General features: G+C 42.3%; 1 protein-coding gene across 1 annotated transcript in view; it reads left to right on the top strand.

Moving 5' to 3' along the window:
• The window catches only part of LOC120051896 (insulin-like growth factor-binding protein 3), a 56,604-nt gene that overhangs the window by 15,046 nt on the left and 21,557 nt on the right, over positions 1-20,001 (top strand). Inside the window, exons 2-3 of the mRNA XM_038998783.1 lie at positions 9,410-9,684; positions 10,346-10,465. Of these exons, the coding sequence (XP_038854711.1) occupies positions 9,410-9,684; positions 10,346-10,465 (395 nt within the window). The remainder of the gene's footprint in view (positions 1-9,409; positions 9,685-10,345; positions 10,466-20,001) is intronic.

The following is a 20,001-nucleotide window of genomic DNA, read 5'->3' as shown; positions in this document are numbered from 1 at the left end:
TAAACAATTTAAAGGCAATGCTACCAAATATTATTTGAGTGTATGTAAACTTTTGACCCACTGGGAATATGATGAAAGAAATAAAAGCTGAAATAAATAATTCTCTCTACTATTATTCTGACATTTCACATTCTTAAAATAAAGTGGTGATCCTAACTGACCAAAGACAGGGAATTTTTACTAGGATTAAATGTCAGGAATTGTGAAAAACTGAGTTTAAATGTATTTGGCTAAGGTGTATGTACACTTCCGACTTCAACTGTAGGTAGAGGTTTAAGCGACTATACATGGATAATAAACAGAGAGTAGAGAGCAGCGTAAAAATGGTGGTTGGGGGAGGGGTGCGAGGGACACACACACGATGCAAATAGTCTTGGTAGTCATCTGATTAGCTAAAAAGCCTTTTTTGACCTAGACATGGTGCTCCGGTGTTGCTTGCCGTACGGTAGCAGAGAGAACAGTCTATGACTACGGTGGCTGGAGTATTTGGCCATTTTTAGGGCCTTCCTCTGACACTGGCTGGTGTATAGGTCCTGGATGGCAGGAAGTTTGGCCCCAGTGATGTACTAGGCCGTACGCACTACCCTGTAGTGCCTTATGGTTGGAGGCCGAGCATGTCCATGTCCAGGCGGTGATGCAACCAGTCAGGATGCTCTCGATGGTGAAGCTATAGAACTTTTTGAGGATCTGAGGACCCATGCCAAATCTTTTCAGTTTCCTGAGGGGGAATAGGTGTTGTCTTGCCCTCTTCACTACTGTCTTGGTGTGTTTGGACCATGATAGTGTGTTGGTGGTGTGGACACCAAGGAACTTGAAGCTCTCAACCTGCTCAACTACAGCCCTGTCGATGAGAATGGGGGCGTGCTCTGTCCTCCTTTTCCTGTAGTCCACATTCATCTACTTTGTCTTGATCACATTGAGGGAGAGGTTGTTATCGTGACACCACACTACCAGGACTCTGTCTCATCGTTGTTGTGTTATCGGCAAACTTAATGATGGTGTTGGAGTCGTGCTTGGCCATGCAGTCAAGGGTGAACAGGGAGTACAGGAGGTGACTGAATAAAGACCCCTGAGGGGCCCCCGTGTTGAGGATCAGCGTGGCAGATGTGTTGTTACCTACCCTTACAACCAGGGGCGGCCCGTCAGGAAGTCCAGGATCCAGTTGCAGAGGGAGGAGTTTAGTCCCAGGGTCCTTAGCTTAGTGATGAGCTTTGATGGCGCTATGGTGTTGAAAGCTGAGCTGTATAGCATTCTCACGCATGAATAGCATTCTCACGCATGTGTTCCTTTTGTCCAGATGGGAAAGGGCAGTGTGGAGTGCAATAGAGATTGCATCATCTGTGGCTCTGTGGGGCGGTATGCAAATTGACGTGGGTCTAGGGTTCCTGGGATAAAGGTGTTGATGTGAGCCATGACCAGCCTTTAAAAACACTCCATGGCTGCAGACGTGAGAGCTTCAGGTTGGTAGTCAATTGGGCAGGTAACCTTGGTGTTCTTGGGCACAGGCACCATGGTGGTCTGCTTGAAACATGTTGTTATAACAGACTCGCTCATGGAAAATGGTTGAAAATGTCAGTTGACAGGTTGAAAATGTCAGGGAAGACACTTGCCAGTTGGTCAGCGCATGCTCGGAGTACACGTCCAGGTATCCGTCTGGCCCTGCGGCCTTGTGAATGTTGACTTGTTTAAAGTTCTTACTCACATCGGCTACAGAGAGCCTGATCACACAGTCGTCTGGAACAGCTGATGCTCCCATGCATGCTTCAGTTTTACTTGCCTCGAAGTGGGCATAGAAGTTATTTAGCTTCCACAATAAAGCCCACAATGTTAGCACTAAACAGTTTATATATGTACGGTACTTCCATTAATTTTTTCAACTGGACCCGGAGTGCGACATAGTGCAACTGGTCCCGAAGTGCGACATAGGCGGATGTGGTGGATTGAGATGCATTCATTGCAAAACAGATATCTGTAGCTTAAACTGACAGATTTCTATGGGGATTTCTTTATTCTGTTAATTAGATTTCCACGGGGACGCAGACATTGACCTTAAGTTAACACATTGTTGAATATTCTACTGTACAGTACCAGTCAAAAGTTTGGACACACCTACTCATTCAAGGGTTTTTCTTTATTATTAGTATTTTCTACATTGTAGAATGTAGAAATAACACATGTGGAATTATGTAGTAACCATTTTACATTTACATTTTAGTCATTTAGCAGACGCTCTTATCCAGAGCGACTTACAGTAGAGTGCATACATTTTTATTACATTTACATACTGAGACAAGGATATCCCTACCGGCCAAACCCTCCCTAACCCGGACGACGCTATGCCAATTGTGCGTCGCCCCACGGACCTCCCGGTTGCGGCCGGCTGCGACAGAGCCTGGGCGTGAACCCAGAGACTCTGGTGGCGCAGCTAGCACTGCGATGCAGTGCCCTAGACCACTGCGCCACCCGGGAGTTAACCAATAGTGTAACCAATAGTGTTAAACAAATCAAAATATATTTTATATTTGAGATTCTTCAAAGTAGCCACCCTTGGTGACAGCGTTGCATACTCTTGGCATTCTCTCAACCAGCTTCACCTGGATTGCTTTTCCAACAGTCTTGAAGGAGTTCCCACATATGCTGAACACTTGTTGACTGCTTTTCCTTCACTCTGCGGTCCAACTCATCACAAACCATCTCAATTGGGTTGAGGTCAGGTGATTGTGGAGGCCAGGTCATCTGATGCAGCACTCCGTCACTCTCCTTCTTGGTCAAATAGCCCGTACGCAGCCTGGAGGTGTGTTGGGTCATTGTTCTGTTGAAAAACAAATGATAGTTCCAGTAAGCGCAAACCAGATGGGATGGCGTATCGCTGCGGAATGTTGTGGTAGCCATGCTGGTTAAGTGTGCCTTGAGTTCTAAATAAATCACAGAAAGTGTCACCAGCAAAGCACCCCCAAACTATCACACCTCCTCCTCCATGTTTCACGGTGGGAACCACACATGCAGAGATCATCCGTTTTTGGTTGGAACCAAAAATCTCAAATTTGGACTCATCAGACCAAAGGACAGATTTCCATCAGTCTAATGTCCATTGCTCGTGTTTCTTGGCCCAAGCAAGTCTCTTCTTCTTATTGGTGTCCTTTAGTAGTGGTTTCTTTGCAGCAATTTGACCATGAAGGCCAGATTCACGCAGTCTCCTCTAAACAGTTCATGTTGTCTGTTACTTGAACTCTGTGAAGCATTTATTTGGGCTGCAATTTCTGAGGCTGGTAACTCTAATGAAATTATCCTCTGCATCAGAGGTAACTCTGGGTCTTCCTTTCCTGTGGCGGTCCTCATGAGAGCCAGTTTCACCATAGCACTTGATGTTTTTCGCGATTGCACTTGAAGAAACTTTTGAAAGGTTTGACTGACCTTCATGTCTTAAAGTAATGATGGACTGTCATTTCTCTTTGCTTATTTCAGCTGTTCTTGTCATAATATGGACTTGATCTTTTACCAAATAGGGTTATCTTCTGTATACCACCCCTACCTTGTCACAACACAACTGATTGGCTCAAACGCATTAAGGAGGAAATAAATTCAACAAATTAACTTTTAGCTAGTTAGAAATGTTGCTAATTAGATAGCTATAGCTAGTAAGTTAGTCTTAAAATTGGAACCACTCATGTTAGTGTGCTGACAAAGGATAGAGACTGTACCGGAGTTCAAAGTTAGATAACTTGCTAGCTATCGTGCTAATCCAAAACAGCTAGCTAAACAAATTGCATGGAAACTCTGTCATGTCGATGTTAGCTAGCTAACTGGCAGCTACGTTTGCTAGCTAGCTGAGCTAACTAACTAGCAAGCTAGCAAGTAAATGTGATCTAGTTAGCTAGTTAGCTATATCATGCCAATGATTATCTTATGTTAAATCATCTAGCAGAATGTCTATATTCAGAAATACGTTTTAGATTTTACCTAATGCTAGCTAGCTCGCTAGCAAACGTTTCCTAGCGAGCTAGGTAGGACAGAGGTGCTGGAAAACGTTATCTAGCTAGATAGCTACTTAGCTAGCTGATCAGAGTGCTAAATAATCCAGCAGAATTTCTGTATTCAAAAGTGAAACAAATTGCATAGAGATTTACCTTTCCTCTGTCAACATTTTTAAATTGTGAACAATGTTTATTTTGCGTAATCTTTTCTGTCTGGTCTTTGCACACTTCTCATAGCCACGTTCATCAGGATTCTTCACTACGCACTGCCACATGATGTCAGTGTCAACACATTCTGGGCACATTCCAGGTCATCTTTATTTCAAGCACGTTTCACAGATGGGCAGATTTCACAAAGTCAGGGGAATTTTTCAGAAACCAGCGAACCAAACCAATAATATGTATTGAGATGTTGAGATGAAGCCTTCATTCCTGGAATAAATAAGTTTCCCAATACATCATCAGGGTTTCAAATGTGGGGCAAGACACATCATGGGAGTTGACCATTGGTCTGAAAACCAACCATTTCTGTTCCTGGGACAGAGCAACAATGCATCACACCCAAATGTGAGAAAATAACTATTGTTTATCTGTGCAAGCATTGAAAATAAGGTTGCATGATAATATATAAGGATTCAACATTAAACACATTTATAGGTGCATTTATAAATGGTTAATAGCTAGAGGGAAATAGTGGCACACTATTTGGCTAGCACTGACTGGCTATCACACTAATTTGAACAATTTGTTATAACCCATTTATTAATGGTCTATAATGCATTTACAACTGATTAAATAACCATTAATAACATAATTACAAACCCTTTATAAACCCTTTACAAATGGAATCTTATTGTAAAGTGTTACCTTTGCTGGTAATGTAACTGATAACAGTTACATTTTTTGTGGTATCACTATCAGATTACATGTAATCAGTTACTCCCCAATCCTGCGTGTGTGTGTGTGTGTGTGTGTGTGTGTGTGTGTGTGTGTGTGTGTGTGTGTGTGTGTGTGTGTGTGTGTGTGTGTGTGTGTGTGTGTATAATTATATATCTTTGCCAAAACCAGTTGAATGTGTTCAGTCCACTGCTAGCTTCAGGGTTGACCTTGGATCCCAGGTTCAGATCCAATGTTGTCATTATTTCCCTATGTGCCATCAGATGGTTATCTGCACAGGGCCCTGGTAAAGAGTAGTGCACTATATAGGGAATAGGATGCCATTTGGGACGGAACCATACTGTCCAGCCTAGCAAACAGACTCATAGGGCTCTGCTCAAAAGTAGTCATTTGAGATGTATAAAATGTTTGTATTTTTGATGCATTTTAAAATCTATTTTAATGCATAACATACATTTGTATGGAAATATATTAGTTGGCCAATTCTTTATTTTTCACGTGATTATTTTCTGCGTTGATTATTGCACAGGCAAGGGGCTCTAGACTAGATGTGCAGAGGGAGAGAGAGTGTGGTGTGTGTGTGTGTGTGTGTGTGTGTGTGTGTGTGTGTGTGTGTGTGTGTGTGTGTGTGTGTGTGTGTGTGTGTATACAGTATGTGTCTCCAGGTCCCGTGCCTCATTTATAAACTGTGAATACGTACAAAATCTACCCCAAAATGTGTGTGCGCTAGTTTTCACGCAAAAGTTGCCGTTTATAAAAAATGTACTTCACGTGAGAATGCGCTAACCTCCCCGTAAACTTTAGACCATTAGCAAGCACATCTGCTAGTGGTTGAAATATTGTACTGCAAGCTGGCAAGTAGACCTAAGTTGTTTGTACAGATGGGGAAAATCTCTGCATTTTATTTGTTTAATATAAAATAATTTGACATAGGAATGTTTTCTTATTTATTTTATTTTCATAACCATTGCAGAATAAATTTCTCACCTTTTCTGTCCGTGATAGGTTCATATTTCCAAAGGGGCATACAACAAATTTCCATGCACATCTCTCATTTAATTGGGCCTAGTAGGGTAGTAAATAGATAGGCTATATGTATTTCATGTTTTGCCATATAATTTAAAACCCCATTATACAGTCGAACAGCTGAAATGTTGACAACTTTTATGTTGAAGTAGGCATATGTATGCTACTGTAAGTACTGTAATAAAACATTTTTAGCCCTATGCAATGTTTCAGAATTTGCGGGCAATCCATCATTTTTAGTTTGGGGGAAAAGTCGAAGCAAAACATTGTTGAATTTAAAAAATTCTGCTGACAAGTCCACAACAAGTTGCCATTGTTTTCTCGTTCAGAAACTGACACAGTCCCTTTTCAGATACAGCTTAAATTACTGCTAAATATTCAAACATTAAGACAGTAAAATAGAGACAGTAAAATACCCCCTTAAGAGGAAAAAATTATAACAAAATATGTCAAATATTATGTCAAATATTTGATAGTATGGGTAGACTACAGTATTGCTCTGCGATAGGAGAGTGTCGTCATTGCCTATTTAATCTCAGAACCTATATCAAGGCAGGACATAGAAACCCAATAGTTCCAAATTAGCCCTATACATCAAAATAAGGCCATTATTGTCACCATAAAAGGTGAATGGAGGGCGTTTTCCAGAGTTTTAATGCTGGTTCACACGTGCACAGTTTTACGACAGGTCTGATTTATAACTGGAAACATGCACATGTATGGCGTGATGCAAGTTTATAAATCTCAATATTTTTGTACATACGCAGATTAAGAAATGGCGTACGCAGAAATTTAGTGAGAAATGTATAACTCAATGGTTGGTTAGTGGGGTCCTGTGACTGTGAAGTCCTGTGGTTGATGGCTGACCCTGGTCATGTGGTGGATTGTTCGTCCCTTTCCTATATTAGAGACCGGTGTTTATACCCCCCTCCCACCTCCTCTACCCCGACTCTCTCCCCTGCTGGCCAAGACAGGTGGTCTGGGCTCTCCTCTGCTCTGTCTTTAACGATTTGTCAGGAATCTTTGCCAGAGACATGGTCTATAAATAAAAGGAGCGAGCGACTGAGTTCCTCTCTTTCTCTCGCTCACCCTCTACCTCTCACTCTGCTTTCCCTTCTGTCTTTCTTTCTACCTCTCTCTCTCCCTAACTCTCTCTCTCACTCTCACTTTCTTTTTCAGTCTCGCTTTCTCTCTCTCTCTCTCTCTAGCTGTGAGCCTGCTATGTTCTATAGATGTTTGTAGATGTACAGTTCAAGTCGGAAGTGTACATACACCTTAGCCAAATACATTTAAACTCAGTTTTTCACAATTCCTGACATTTAATCCGAGTAAAATGTCCCTGTCTTAGGTCAGTTAGGATCACCACTTTATTTTAAGAATGTGAAATGTCAGAATAATAGTAGAGAAAATGATTTATTTCAGCTTTTATTTCATCACATTCCCAGTGGGTCAGAAGTTTACATACACTCAAATAGTATTTGGTAGCATTGCCTTTAAATTGTTTAACTTGGGTCGAACGTTTCGGGTAGCCTTCCACAAGCTTTCCAGAATAAGTTGAGTGAACTTTGGCCCATTCCTCCTGACAGAGCTGGTCTGAGTCAGGTGTTTTGGCCTCCTTGCTCACACACACGTTTTCAGTTCTGCCTACAAATTTTCTATAGGATTGAGGTCAGGGCTTTGTGATGGCCACTCTAATACCTTGACTTTGGTGTCCTTAAGCCATTTTGCCACAACTTTGGAAGTATGCTTGGGGTCATTGTCCATTTGGAAGACCCATTTGCGACCAAGCTTTAACTTCATGACTGATGTCTTGAGATGTTGCTTCAATATATCCACGTAATTTTCCTCCTCATGGTGCCATCTATTTTGTGAAGTGCACCAGTCCCTCCTGCAGCAAAGCACCCCCACAACATGATGCTGCCACCCCCGTGCTTCACGGTTCGGATGGTGTTCTTCGGCTTGCAATCCTCCCTCTTTTTCCTCCAAACATAACGATGGTCATTATGGCGGTTTTGGAGCAGTGGCTTCTTCCTTGCTGAGCGGCCTTTCTGGTTATGTCAATATAGGACTTGTTTTACTGTGGATATAGATACTTCTGTAGCTATTTCTTCCAGCATCTTCACAAGGTCCTTTGCTGTTGTTCTGGGATTGATTTGCACTTTCGCACCAACATTTATTCATCTCTAGGAGACAGAACACGTCTAGCTCCTGAGCAATATTTTATTTTATTTCACCTTAATTTAACCAGGTAGGCTAGTTGAGAACAAGTTCTCATTTTCAACTGTGACCTGGCCAAGATAAAGCAAAGCAGTTCGACACATACAACAACACAGAGTTACACATGGAATAAACAAACATACAATCAATAATACAGTAGAAAAATCTATATACAGCATGTGCAAATGAGGAAGGATAAGAAAGGTAAGGCAATAAATAGGCCATGGTGGCGAAGTAATTACAATATAGCAATTAAACACTGGAATGGTAGGGTGTGGAGAAGATGAATGTGCAAGTAGAGATACTGGGGTACAAAGGAGCAAGATAAATAAATAAATAAATACAGTATGGGGATGAGGTAGATTGGATGGGCTATTTACAGATGAGCTATGTACAGGTGCAGTGATCTGGTTAGGACATCTACTTTGTGCATGACACAAGTCATTTTTCCAACAATTGTTTACAGACAGATTATTTCACTTATAATTCACTGTATCACAATTACAGTGGGTCAGAAGTTTACATACACTAAGTTGACTGTGCCTTTAAACAGCTTGGGAAATTCCAGAAAATGATGTCATGGCTTTAGAAGGTTCTGATAGTCTAATTGACATCATTTGAGTGCCTCTTTGCTTGACATCATGGTAAAATCTGAAGAAATCAGCCAAGACCTCCACAAGTCTGGATCACCCTTGGGAGCAATTTCCAAAATCCTGAAGGTAGCACGTTCATCTGCACAAACAATAGTACGCAAGTATAAACACCATGGGACCACGCAGCCGAGGTGGCAGGTAACCTAGAGGTTAGAGCGTTGAACTAATAACCGAAAGGTTGCAAGTTCAAACCCCTGAGCTGACAAGGTAAAAATCTGTTGTTCTACTCCTGAAAAAGGCAGTTACCCCACTGTTCCTAGGCCATCATTGAAAATAAGAATTTGTTCTTAACTGACTTGCCTAGTTAAATAAAGGTGAAATAAAAAAAATTATATGAAATAACCAACTTTCTAAAACTATAGTTTGTTAACAAGAAATGTGTGGAGTGTTGAAAAACTAGTTTTAATGATTCCAACCTAAGTGTATGTAAACTTCCGACTTCAACTGTATATGTGAAAACTCTGATAGCATCCTAAATCACCATAATCTCAGTAAAACTTTTCCTCAGGCTAATATAATGGTGTTCCGTCTCCTTACCAGTACAAAGGTCATACTCTATGACAATCTAACAACACACATTATCCCTCAAGCTTTTTGGACTTAATTTTGAAACTATGACATCATTTCCTGTTGTTTTGACAGAGAACGCAGGCAGGGAGCAGGTGGTGGCGGGGGAAGAGTGGCGTACCAATGTCACCGTGATGACAACCATGGCGGTGGGTGTGGTTGTTGTTGAAGGCGGAGGCGGCAAACATCGAATGACGATAGAGGCCAAACCGCCGCTGCACACCAAGCTGGATGTGATCAAGAAGGAGCAGAATAAGAAGAGCCAGAGCTACAAGATGGAGTCAGGATCTGAGGGAGTCAAAGCCAACATTCCCAGGTTTTCTCTGGAGGACAAGAGGGAGACCGAATATGTAAGTAATGACTCCGTCTAGCACCATGGATATAGATATTTAACTAATACCTACCACCCCTATTTCTCACATACCGTACAGAGACCCACCTGTTTACTGACACACACAGATCCACCCCCTCCCCTCATCTGTTTACTGACACACACTCATGTTAGTACTGTGTTCGTACTGCGTTAGTACAGTGTTAGTACTGCATTAGTACAGTGTTAGTACTGTGTTAGTACTGTGTTGCTACAGTGTTAGCACAGTGTTAATACAGTTTTATAGAGGTGTTATGTGCTTTTAGTACAGTGTTAGTACAGCTTTATAGAGGTGTTATGTGCTGTTAGTACAGTGTTAGTACAGCTTTATAGAGGTGTTATGTGCTGTTAGTACAGTGTTAGTACAGCTTTATAGAGGTGTTATGTGCTGTTAGTACAGTGTTATTACAGTGTTAGTACGGTGTTATTACAGTGTTATTACAGTGTTAGTACGGTGTTATTACAGTGTTATTACAGTGTTATTACAGTGTTATTACAGTGTTATTACAGTGTTATTACGGTGTTAGTATGGTGTTAGTATGGTGTTAGTATGGGGTTAGTACAGTGTTAGTACAGTGTTATTACAGTGTTAGTACGGTGTTAGTACAGTTCTATTGAGGTGTTGTGTGCTGTGTATGCAGGGCCCATGCAGGAGAGAGATGGAGAGCATTCTGAACAGTCTGAAAATCACCAATGTGCTCATCCCCAGAGGCGTCCGCATCCCCAACTGTGACAAAAAAGGATTCTACAAGAAAAAACAAGTGAGTCTCGCTCTGCTTTAGGTATTACACACACACACACACACACACACACACACACACACACACACACACACACACACACACACACACACTATACAGGCTTCAAAAAGAAACCTCACCAAGGCCCCCCAAAGCTTTCTTTGACAGTACCTTGGCAGAAACAGAAACATCAATAGCATTATCAACATAAACAATAACCAGGTATTACAGCGACAACTGCACTCTGCTGACTCACTACACTCTTACCAATTCTGGGTTTAAAAACATCTTATCATTTGGTAACCTAGCACTGAGTAAATATTGGCCAGAACACACGCTTAGTTATTTTGACCCAGCCAGTTGGGTTGAGTGAATAACCCAACAAATTGGGATTACCCAAACATGGGTGATGTAACCATCAGTTAATGTTTTTTTGTTTTTTTTACTGTAATGCTGGGTTGCCTTAGCAACGGGGTTATACACGTTTGATCTTAATATGTGATGACTATACAGCAGAACAGCTTAACAGCAATGACATTTACGCTCATGGGTGGCTAAAAATAACTATCTGAAGGCCACGCCCCAACTAAACTACGCCTCCAGTCTTTTGATCTGACCCATTGGATCATATCTCAATAACCCAGCACCAATAACCCAAAGGTTTTTAAAGAAAACAACCCAACAGCTAATGACCCAACGCCTGCAACCCAGCAGTTGGGTCAACCAAACAACCCAGCATTTTTTTAGAGTGTAGGAACAGCAAATGCATTTGTTAAAGAACATTTTCAAAAATGTCAACTTGGTATCTATCGTCTTCAGCACCACCCCAACATCAACATAATTTGTGAAAATGGCGCTATTCTATGTTTCGTAGTAAAAAGATACAGGAAGATTTGTTTCCAATGACATCATTGGTGTGCATCGTGATTTTAATTAATTATGAGTAGGCGTTGCCTACTAATTTTCTACTAATTGTTTGATGATGTCATTGGGAACACTTATCTTCCTCCATCTTTTTTTACTACAAAACATAGAAACCATTTCTCACATACAGTATGTTGATGTTGGGGTGGTGCTGAGATGAGGAATATTAGGTAGAACATTCTAGAAATGCCCCTTTAAGTGAGTGTGTGTTTGAGAGAGAGGATGTGAGTGTGGTCTGAGCCTGTGTGTGACACTAGATGTGGTGGAGGAGGAGTGTGGCTGGCATGCATCTGGTGGAGAGCGAAGAAATCAAGTATTTTGGTGAGGGCGATGGGAGGTCTCACTAGAGAAAACACAGAGACTACCACTGGTGTTGTTCTTAAAGTCTGTGGCGGGACAGACGTCGGTCTATACACCGACGGAGAATAGAGGGAGTAGAAAATACATCCGATATTTGCAGAATGCTGGGTCTGTGTTGGGCATACAATATGCTTCATATCAATTGTAAATACATTACATTTAATGACAATACATATTATTACATAATGTATTATCCATACGGAGAGGATATGATGCAACAGCCTACTGGACGGAGGGAGGGGGGTGGTCCACACACACACACACACACACACACACACACACACACACACACACACCATCCAACCCAGTAAATACCCCTATCATCCCACTTCCCAGGGGCAGAAGGTCTGAGAAATGGTCTCTGACGATTCTGAGAAATGGAATGAGTCATATTATAACCCCCTTTAACATCACCGTGGCTCAGAGACCGTTGGAACCCACCACACGCACACGCACATTCAGTCGTGGCCAAAAGTTTTGAGAATTACACAAATGTTAATTTTCACAAGGTCTGCTGCCTCAGTGTCTTTAGATATTTTGTCAGATGTTACTATGGAATACTGAAGTATAATTACAAGCATTTCATGAATGTCAAAGGCTTTTATTGAAAATTACATGAAGTTGATGCAAAGAGTCAATATTTGTAGTGTTGACACTTCTTTTTCAAGACCTCTGCAATCCGCCCTGGCATGCTGTCAATTAACTTCTGGGCCACATCCTGACTGATGGCAGCCCATTCTTGCATAATAAATGCTTGGAGTTTGTCAGAATATGTGGGGTTTTGTTTGTCCACCTGCCTCTTGAGGATTCACCACAAGTTCTCAATGGGATTAAGGTCTGGGGAGTTTCCTGGCCATGGACCCAAAATATCTATGTTTTGTTCCCCGAGACACTTAGTTATCACTTTTGCCTTACGGCAAGGTGCTCCATCATTGTTCATCACCAAACTGTTCCTGGATGTTTGGGAGAAGTTGCTCTCGGAGGATGTGTTGGTACCATTCTTTCTTCATGGCTGTGTTCTTAGGCAAAATTGTGAGTGAGCCCACTCCCTTGGCTGAGAAGCAACCCCACACATGAATGGTCTCAGGATGCTTTACTGTTGGCATGACACAGGACTGATGGTAGCGCTCACCTTGTCTTCTCCGGACAAGCTTTTTTCCAGATGCCCCAAACAATCGGAAAGGGGATTCATCAGAGAAAATGACTTTACCCCAGTCCTCAGCAGTCTGATCCCTGTACCTTTTGCAGAATATCAGTCTGTCCCTGATGTTTTTCCTGGAGAGAAGTGGCTTCTTTGCTGCCCTTCTTGACACCAGGCCATCCTCCATAAGTTTTTGCCTCACTGTGCGTGCAGATGCACTCACACCTGCCTGCTGCCATTCCTGAGCAAGCTCTGTACTGGTGGTGCCCCGATCCCGCAGCTGAATCAACTTTAGGAGACTGTCCTGGCACTTGCTGGACTTTCTTGGGCGCCCAGAAGCCTTCTTCACAACAATTGAACCCCTCCCATTGAAGTTCTTGTTGATCCGATAAAAGGTTGATTTAGGTGCAATCTTACTGGCAGCAATATCCTTGCCTGTGAAGCCCTTTTTGTGCAAAGCAATGATGACGGCATGTGTTTCCTTGCAGGTAACCATGGTTGATAGAGGAAGAACAATGATTCCAAGCACCACCCTCATTTTGAAGCTTCCAGTCTGTTATTCGAACTCAATCAGCATGACAGAGTGGTCTCCAGCCTTGTCCTCGTCAACACTCACACCTGCGTTAACGAGAGAATCACTGACATGATGTCAGCTGGTCCTTTTGTGGCAGGGCTGAAATGCAGTGGAAATGTTTTTTGGGGATTCAGTTCATTTGCATGGCAAAGAGGGACTTTGCAATTAATTGCAATTCATCTGATCACTCTTCATAACATTCTGGAGTATATGCAAATTGCCATCATACAAACTGAGGCAGCAGACTTGGTGAAAATTAATATTTTTGTCATTCTCAAAACTTTTGGCCACGACTGTACACATGCGCGCACATATATACATGTTCAGGGGCATACACAAACACACACGCACACGCACACGCACACACACACACACACACACACACACACACACACACACACACACACACACACACACACACACACACGCATACTGCACATGCAGTGACATGTATAACAGTTGGATATTTGAATTGATTTTGATGCTCAGTATAAGTCTGGTTTGGTTGGAGAGAGTGTGATTAGATTGGGGCTGTAGCCACTATGGCAGTAACCTACTAGTCAGGGCTCCATGATGATTTTTTTTTCAAGGAGCTCGCGTTCCTAAATTGAAAAAGTAAGGAGCACACAAAGAAATTTAGGAGCACAATGAAAGTATTTGAGGAAGACTGCTCAATATACTAAATATTTGAGTCACTTAGGTGAGACCAAAATGTTTAGCTGCCCCTTTAATGGGCGGGCCGTTACCATTGTAACGGTGGGACTAGCATGTCTGTCTGTTAGTGATGGGAAGTTTGACTCTTTTTACTGACTCGTTCAGTTTCAACTTGTTTAGCCAAAAGAACAAACCTTTCGACTCATTTCGTTCATTTGAGTTAGTAATGCCCAGAGCACGCAGGACTCCCTATCAGCGAACGATGATCTGAAAACTCTAAAGAGTCATGATTCTACAAGCCTCTCGTTCACGTTGTTCATTATAGGGGGCTTATTGGAGCTGTCATTTGTGACTGAGACAAGTGTAAAAGTGTGCTTTAAACAATGTAGGCCACATTTGTTGATTGCTAGGCATAGAAATACGATTATTTCTTGATATATTTGAAAGGAGGTCTAGTTGTGGCCGCAACTGGACTAGATTGTGAACGACTGTTGGAGGAATGCATCGCTTGACTGCCATGAGGGTGATAAGCAAAATATAGTTCGCTAACTTCAGCCCCCCAAACGATTCATTCCTTAAGTTCGAGTTTATTGAGCAGAGGCTGTGTATGTTTTGGTTATACAAAGCTGTGTCCATCTTAACATTCAATAATCAATGAATTGCATTCTTTCTTGCACCATGAGATCAATTATCAGTTCTAAACATGTATTTTTCTTCTGTATGCTGCCTGCAGCATCATCTATTTTCCTGCGGGCATATATGACAGACAGTCGGAGCACGTCTCTGGAGCTGCTGAGCCAGAGGAGCATGTATCGATCCTGCTGTACAAAAAAAAAAAACGAGTCACTTAGAAAAACGAATCATGACACTCTAGTCAGTAAAAATAGTAAATCGTTCGCAAACTTCACATCACTACTGACTGTGAGAGATGAGATTCTCCAGTGTCTCTCTTCGTTAGCAGTTGAGCAAGCTCCAACTAACATTGAAAAACCACCTTGCGTGTTAACAAAACAATGTAAATAGTCAAGAGGAGAAATTCACACGTGAGTAGACTTTCGGGTAAATTTGACCAACTTCTATGCCTGTGCGCTTCTAAAAATGAATCTTTCAGCACTTCACTCACAGTGCGCAAAGCCCCCCAGGAACTGTTGCTGCTTGAGGTGGGATAGCTATATTGGATTCGTAGTTCTTTGTGTGATTAGCTAACACCTATGAAACAAAATGGCAGAAATACTTTGAAAATAGCTAATAGCAATTGTTTTTGCTATAAATCACAACTCAAACTTTACTTTCTCAGTTCAAACACATCTATTTTAGGTGCATAAGCATGTAAAATAGTCTCACTATAGAGCCCTGCTAAGAGTACTATGTGGCCTGGTCTCTCTCTGTCTCTCATGGTCTCTCTGTAGCTACTATGGCCATGTCTTTCTCTGTCTCTCATTGTCTCTCTGTAGCTTCTATAGCCTGGCCTCTCTGTCTGTTAACCTTTGTCCTACTAAGATGTTCTCTTAGAAACATGTGTCCCTCAGATGACTGGGTGGGAGTTTATATGAATCTGTAAATGTTAAGTCATGCTCCAGCTCCTGCCCCCCTCAGTGTGGATAGATAGAGGGGAGTAGGGGGCAGGGGAGTAGGGGGTAGTGCTAGAGGCACGGGCGAGCCGGCAGGGGTGTTGTGGTATACCAATCGAGGGGAATGTGCGGTCATGGTGTGTTCCAGACATTTAAGACCGGAAAACATAGTGAAGAGGAGACCGTGTGAACAGTCTAGACTAGAGTGACAATACTGAGAGAAGGAGAAAGGATGGGGGGTTTAGAAAGAATGGGAAGAGAGGAATGGAAAGAAGGAAGGAGGGAGGGAGGGAGTAGAGTCATGGAAGTGTGTGTGTGTGTGTGTGTGTGTGTGTGTGTGTGTGTGTGTGTGTGTGTGTGTGTGTGTGTGTGCGTGTGCGTGTGCGTGTGCGTGTGCGTGTGCGTGTGCGTGTGCGTGTGCGTGTGCGTGTGCGTGTGCGTGTGCGTGTGTGTGTGTGTGTGCGCGTGCGCGTGCGTGCGTGTGTGGTGTGAGGGTCAGCTGTTTGTTCACCAGCACTCGACAGCGTTTGCGAATAACCCATCTGCAACCACCTGACTATACAGTGCATTCGGAAAGTATTCGGACACCTTGACTTTTTCCACATTTTGTTATGTTACAGCCTTATTTTAATATTGATTAAATAAATGTTTTTCCTCATAAATCTACTCATACTGTAATGCCCCATAATGACAAAGCGAAAACCCGTTCTTAGACATTTTTTATTTATAAAAAATACAAAACAGAAATACCCTATTTACATACACTACCATTCAAAAGTTTGGGGTCCCTTAGAAATGTCCTTGTTTTTTTTGTCCATTAAAATACATAAAATAGATCAGAAATACAGTGTAGTCATTAATAATGTTGTAAATGACTATTGTAGCTGGAAACGGCTGATTTCTAATGGAATATCTAAATAGGCATACAGAGGCCCATTAACAGCAACCATCACTCTTGTGTTCCAATGGCACGTTGTGTTAGCTAATCCAAGTTTATCATTTTAAAAGGCTAATTGATCATTAGAAAACCCTTTTGCAATTATGTTAGCACAGCTGAAAACTGTTGTGCTGATTAAAGAAGCAATACACCTGGCCTTCTTTAGACTAGTTGAGTATCTGGAGCATCAGCATTTGTGGGTTCGATTGCAGGCTCAAAATGTCCAGAAACAAAGACCTTTCTACTGAAACTCGTCAGTCTATTTTTGTTCTGAGAAATTTAGGCTATTCCATGCGAGAAATTGCCAAGAAACTGAAGATCTGGTGTAACGCTCCCTTCACAGAACAGCTCAAACTGGCTCTAACCAGAATTGAAAGAGGAGTGGGAGGCCCCGGTGCACAGCTGAGCAAGAGGACAAGTACATTAGAGTGTCTAGTTTGAGAAACAGTCGCTTCACAAGTCCTGAACTGGACACCTTTCCGGTTTGAGAAACAGTCGCCTCACAAGTCCTCAACTGGCAGCTTCATTAAATAGCACCTGCAAAACATCAGTCTCAACGTCAACAGTGAAGCGGCGACTCCGGGATGCTGGCATTCTAGGCAGAGTTCCTCTGTCCAGTGTGTGTGTTATTTTGCCCATCTTAATATTTTCTTTTTATTGGCCAGTCTGAGATATGGCTTTTTCTTGGCAACCTCAGTGCAGTGGGCAGCTGGGATGAGGTGCTCTTATTCTCCATGGACTTTACAGTGTCCCAGAACTTTGAGTTTGTGCTACAGGATGCACATTTATGTTTGAAAAAGCTAGCCTTAGCTTTCCTAACTGCCTGTGTATATTGGTTCCTAACTTCCCTGAAAAGCTGCATATCACGGGGGCTGTTCGATGCTAATGCAGAACGCCACAGGATGTTTTTGTGCTGGTCAAGGGCAGTCAGGTCTGGAGAAAACCAAGGGCTATATCTATTCCTGGTTCAATTTTTTTTGAATGGGGCATGCTTATTTAAGACGGTGAGGAAGGCACTTTTAAAGAATAACCAGGCATCCTCTACTGACGGGATGAGGTCAATATTCTTCCAGGATACCCGGGCCAGGTCGATTAGAAAGGCCTGCTCGCTGAAGTGTTTTAGGGAGCGTTTGACAGCGTTGGTCGTTTGACCGCAGACCCATTACGGATGCAGGCAATGAGGCAGTGATCGCTGAGATCTTGGTTGAAAACAGCAGAGGTGTATTTAGAGGGCAAGTTGGTCAGGATGATATCTATGAGGGTGCCCGTATTTACGGATTTGTGGTTGTACCTGGTGGGTTCATTAATAATTTGTGTGCAATTGAGGGCATCAAGCTTAGATTGTAGGATGGCCGGGGTGTTAAGCATGTCACTGTTTACCTAGCGGTCACCTAGCAGCACGAGCTCTGAGGATAGATGGGGGGCAATCAATTCACATATGGTGTCCACGGCACAGCTGGGGGCAGAGGGGGTCTATAGAAAGCGGCAACAGTGAGAGACTTGTTTCTGGAAAGATAGATTTTTAAAAGTAGTATAAGGTCTCACAGTTGACAATGCATGTCAGAGCAAAAACCAATCAATGAGTTCGAAGGAACTGTATGTAGAGCTCAGAGATAAGATTGTATCGAAGTACAGATCTGGGGAAGGCTACCAAAACATTTCTGCAGCATTAAAGATCCCCAAGAACACATTGGCCTCCATCATTCTTAAATGGAAGAATTTTGGAACCAGACTCTTCCTAGACTCTTCCTAGAGCTGACCGCCGTACCAAACTGAGCCATCGTGAGGAAGGGCCTTGATTAGGTTACAAAGAACCTGATGGTCACTCTGACAGACCTCCAGAGTTCCTCTGTGAAGATGGGAGAACCTTACAGAAGGACAACCAGCTCTGCAGCACTCCACCAACCAGGCCTTTATGGTAGAATGGCCAGACGGATGCCACTCCTCAGTAAAATGCACATGACAGCCCGCTTGGAGTTTGCCAAAAGGCACCTAAAGACTCTCCGACCACGAGAAACAAGATTCTCTGGTCTGATGAAAGATTGATCACTTTGGCCTGAATGCCAAGCATCACATCTTGAAGAAACCTGGCACCATCCCTACGGTGAAGCATGGAGTCATGCTGTGGGGATCTTTTTCATGGACTGGGAGACTAGGCAGGATTGAGGGAAAGATGAATGGAGCAATGTACAGAGAGATCCTTGATGATAACCTGCTCCAGAATGCTCAGGACCTCAGACTGGGCGAAGGTTCACCTTCCAACAGGAAAACAACCCTAAGCACACAGCCAAGACAACGCAAAACTGGCTTCGGGACAAGTCTCTGAATGTCCTTGAGTGGCCCAGCCAGACCCCGAACTTGAACCCGATCTAACATCTCTGGAGAGACCTGAAAATAGCTGTGCAGCGATGCTCCCCTTCCAACCTGACAGTGCTTGAGAGGATCTGCAGAGAAGAATGGGTGAAACTCCCCAAATACAGGTGTGCCAAGCTTGTAGCGTCATATGCAGGAACACTCAAGTCTGTAATCGCTGCCAAAGGTGCTTCAACAAAGTACTGAATAAAGGGTCTGAATACTTATGTAAATGTAATATTTCAGTTTTTTATTTGTAATAAACTTGCAAAAAAAACTGTTTTTTCTTTGTCATTATGGGGTATTGTGTGTAAATGGATGAGGAAAAACCCCCAATTTAATCAATTTTAGAATACGGCTGTAACATAACAAAATGTGGAAAAGTCTAGTTATCTGAATACTTTCCAAATGCACAGTATGTGATGAAGTGAAAATCTGAGGCCCACACCCAACCCTAACCCGCTAATACAGAAAATGTGCAGTAGGGTACAGTCAAAGACGGCAGACATTTTTTTTGACAGGGGGTGCAGGATTTATTTTGCCTGATTTAGTTTCTGCTTTTAATTTTCAACATTTTTGTAGGCTATTTGTTAGTCAACTTGTCTATAATTAGATACGTGCCGCTTCTCTTCTGTCATTATATGTTGCCCTAGAAGACTAAATAAACCCTTGCTCACCAGATGAATAGAATGAATGTTTCAATGTAGTTGACATCAATAAAGTTTCTCTGTTATCTTCTTTCGCAGAGCAGATGTTTGGAACTGGGGAGAAAATGCAATAACATTAAAAAAAGTAAAAGATTTTCTCTGAAAAATGTCCAAGAGTTGTAAGGAAATAGAAAGCTGTGAAAACGACCCAACATGTTTCTGATAAGATTGCAGTTTGGCTTGGATGCTTATTTTAAGTGGTTGAAATACAATCAGCTGATAAGATAGCACCTCTACAGACGATATCTAACTGAGCGTTCGCATTCTATCAAGATGCTGAAAGAAATATATAATATCTTGTCACGCCCTGACCGTAGAGAGCGTTTTATGTCTCTAT

This window comes from Salvelinus namaycush, chromosome 8 (genome assembly GCF_016432855.1).
Source record: "Salvelinus namaycush isolate Seneca chromosome 8, SaNama_1.0, whole genome shotgun sequence".
In the NCBI taxonomy this organism is placed as follows: domain Eukaryota; kingdom Metazoa; phylum Chordata; class Actinopteri; order Salmoniformes; family Salmonidae; genus Salvelinus; species Salvelinus namaycush.
The sequence above is the reverse complement of the archived record's forward strand: the minus strand, read 5'-3'. Positions and strand labels throughout refer to the sequence as shown.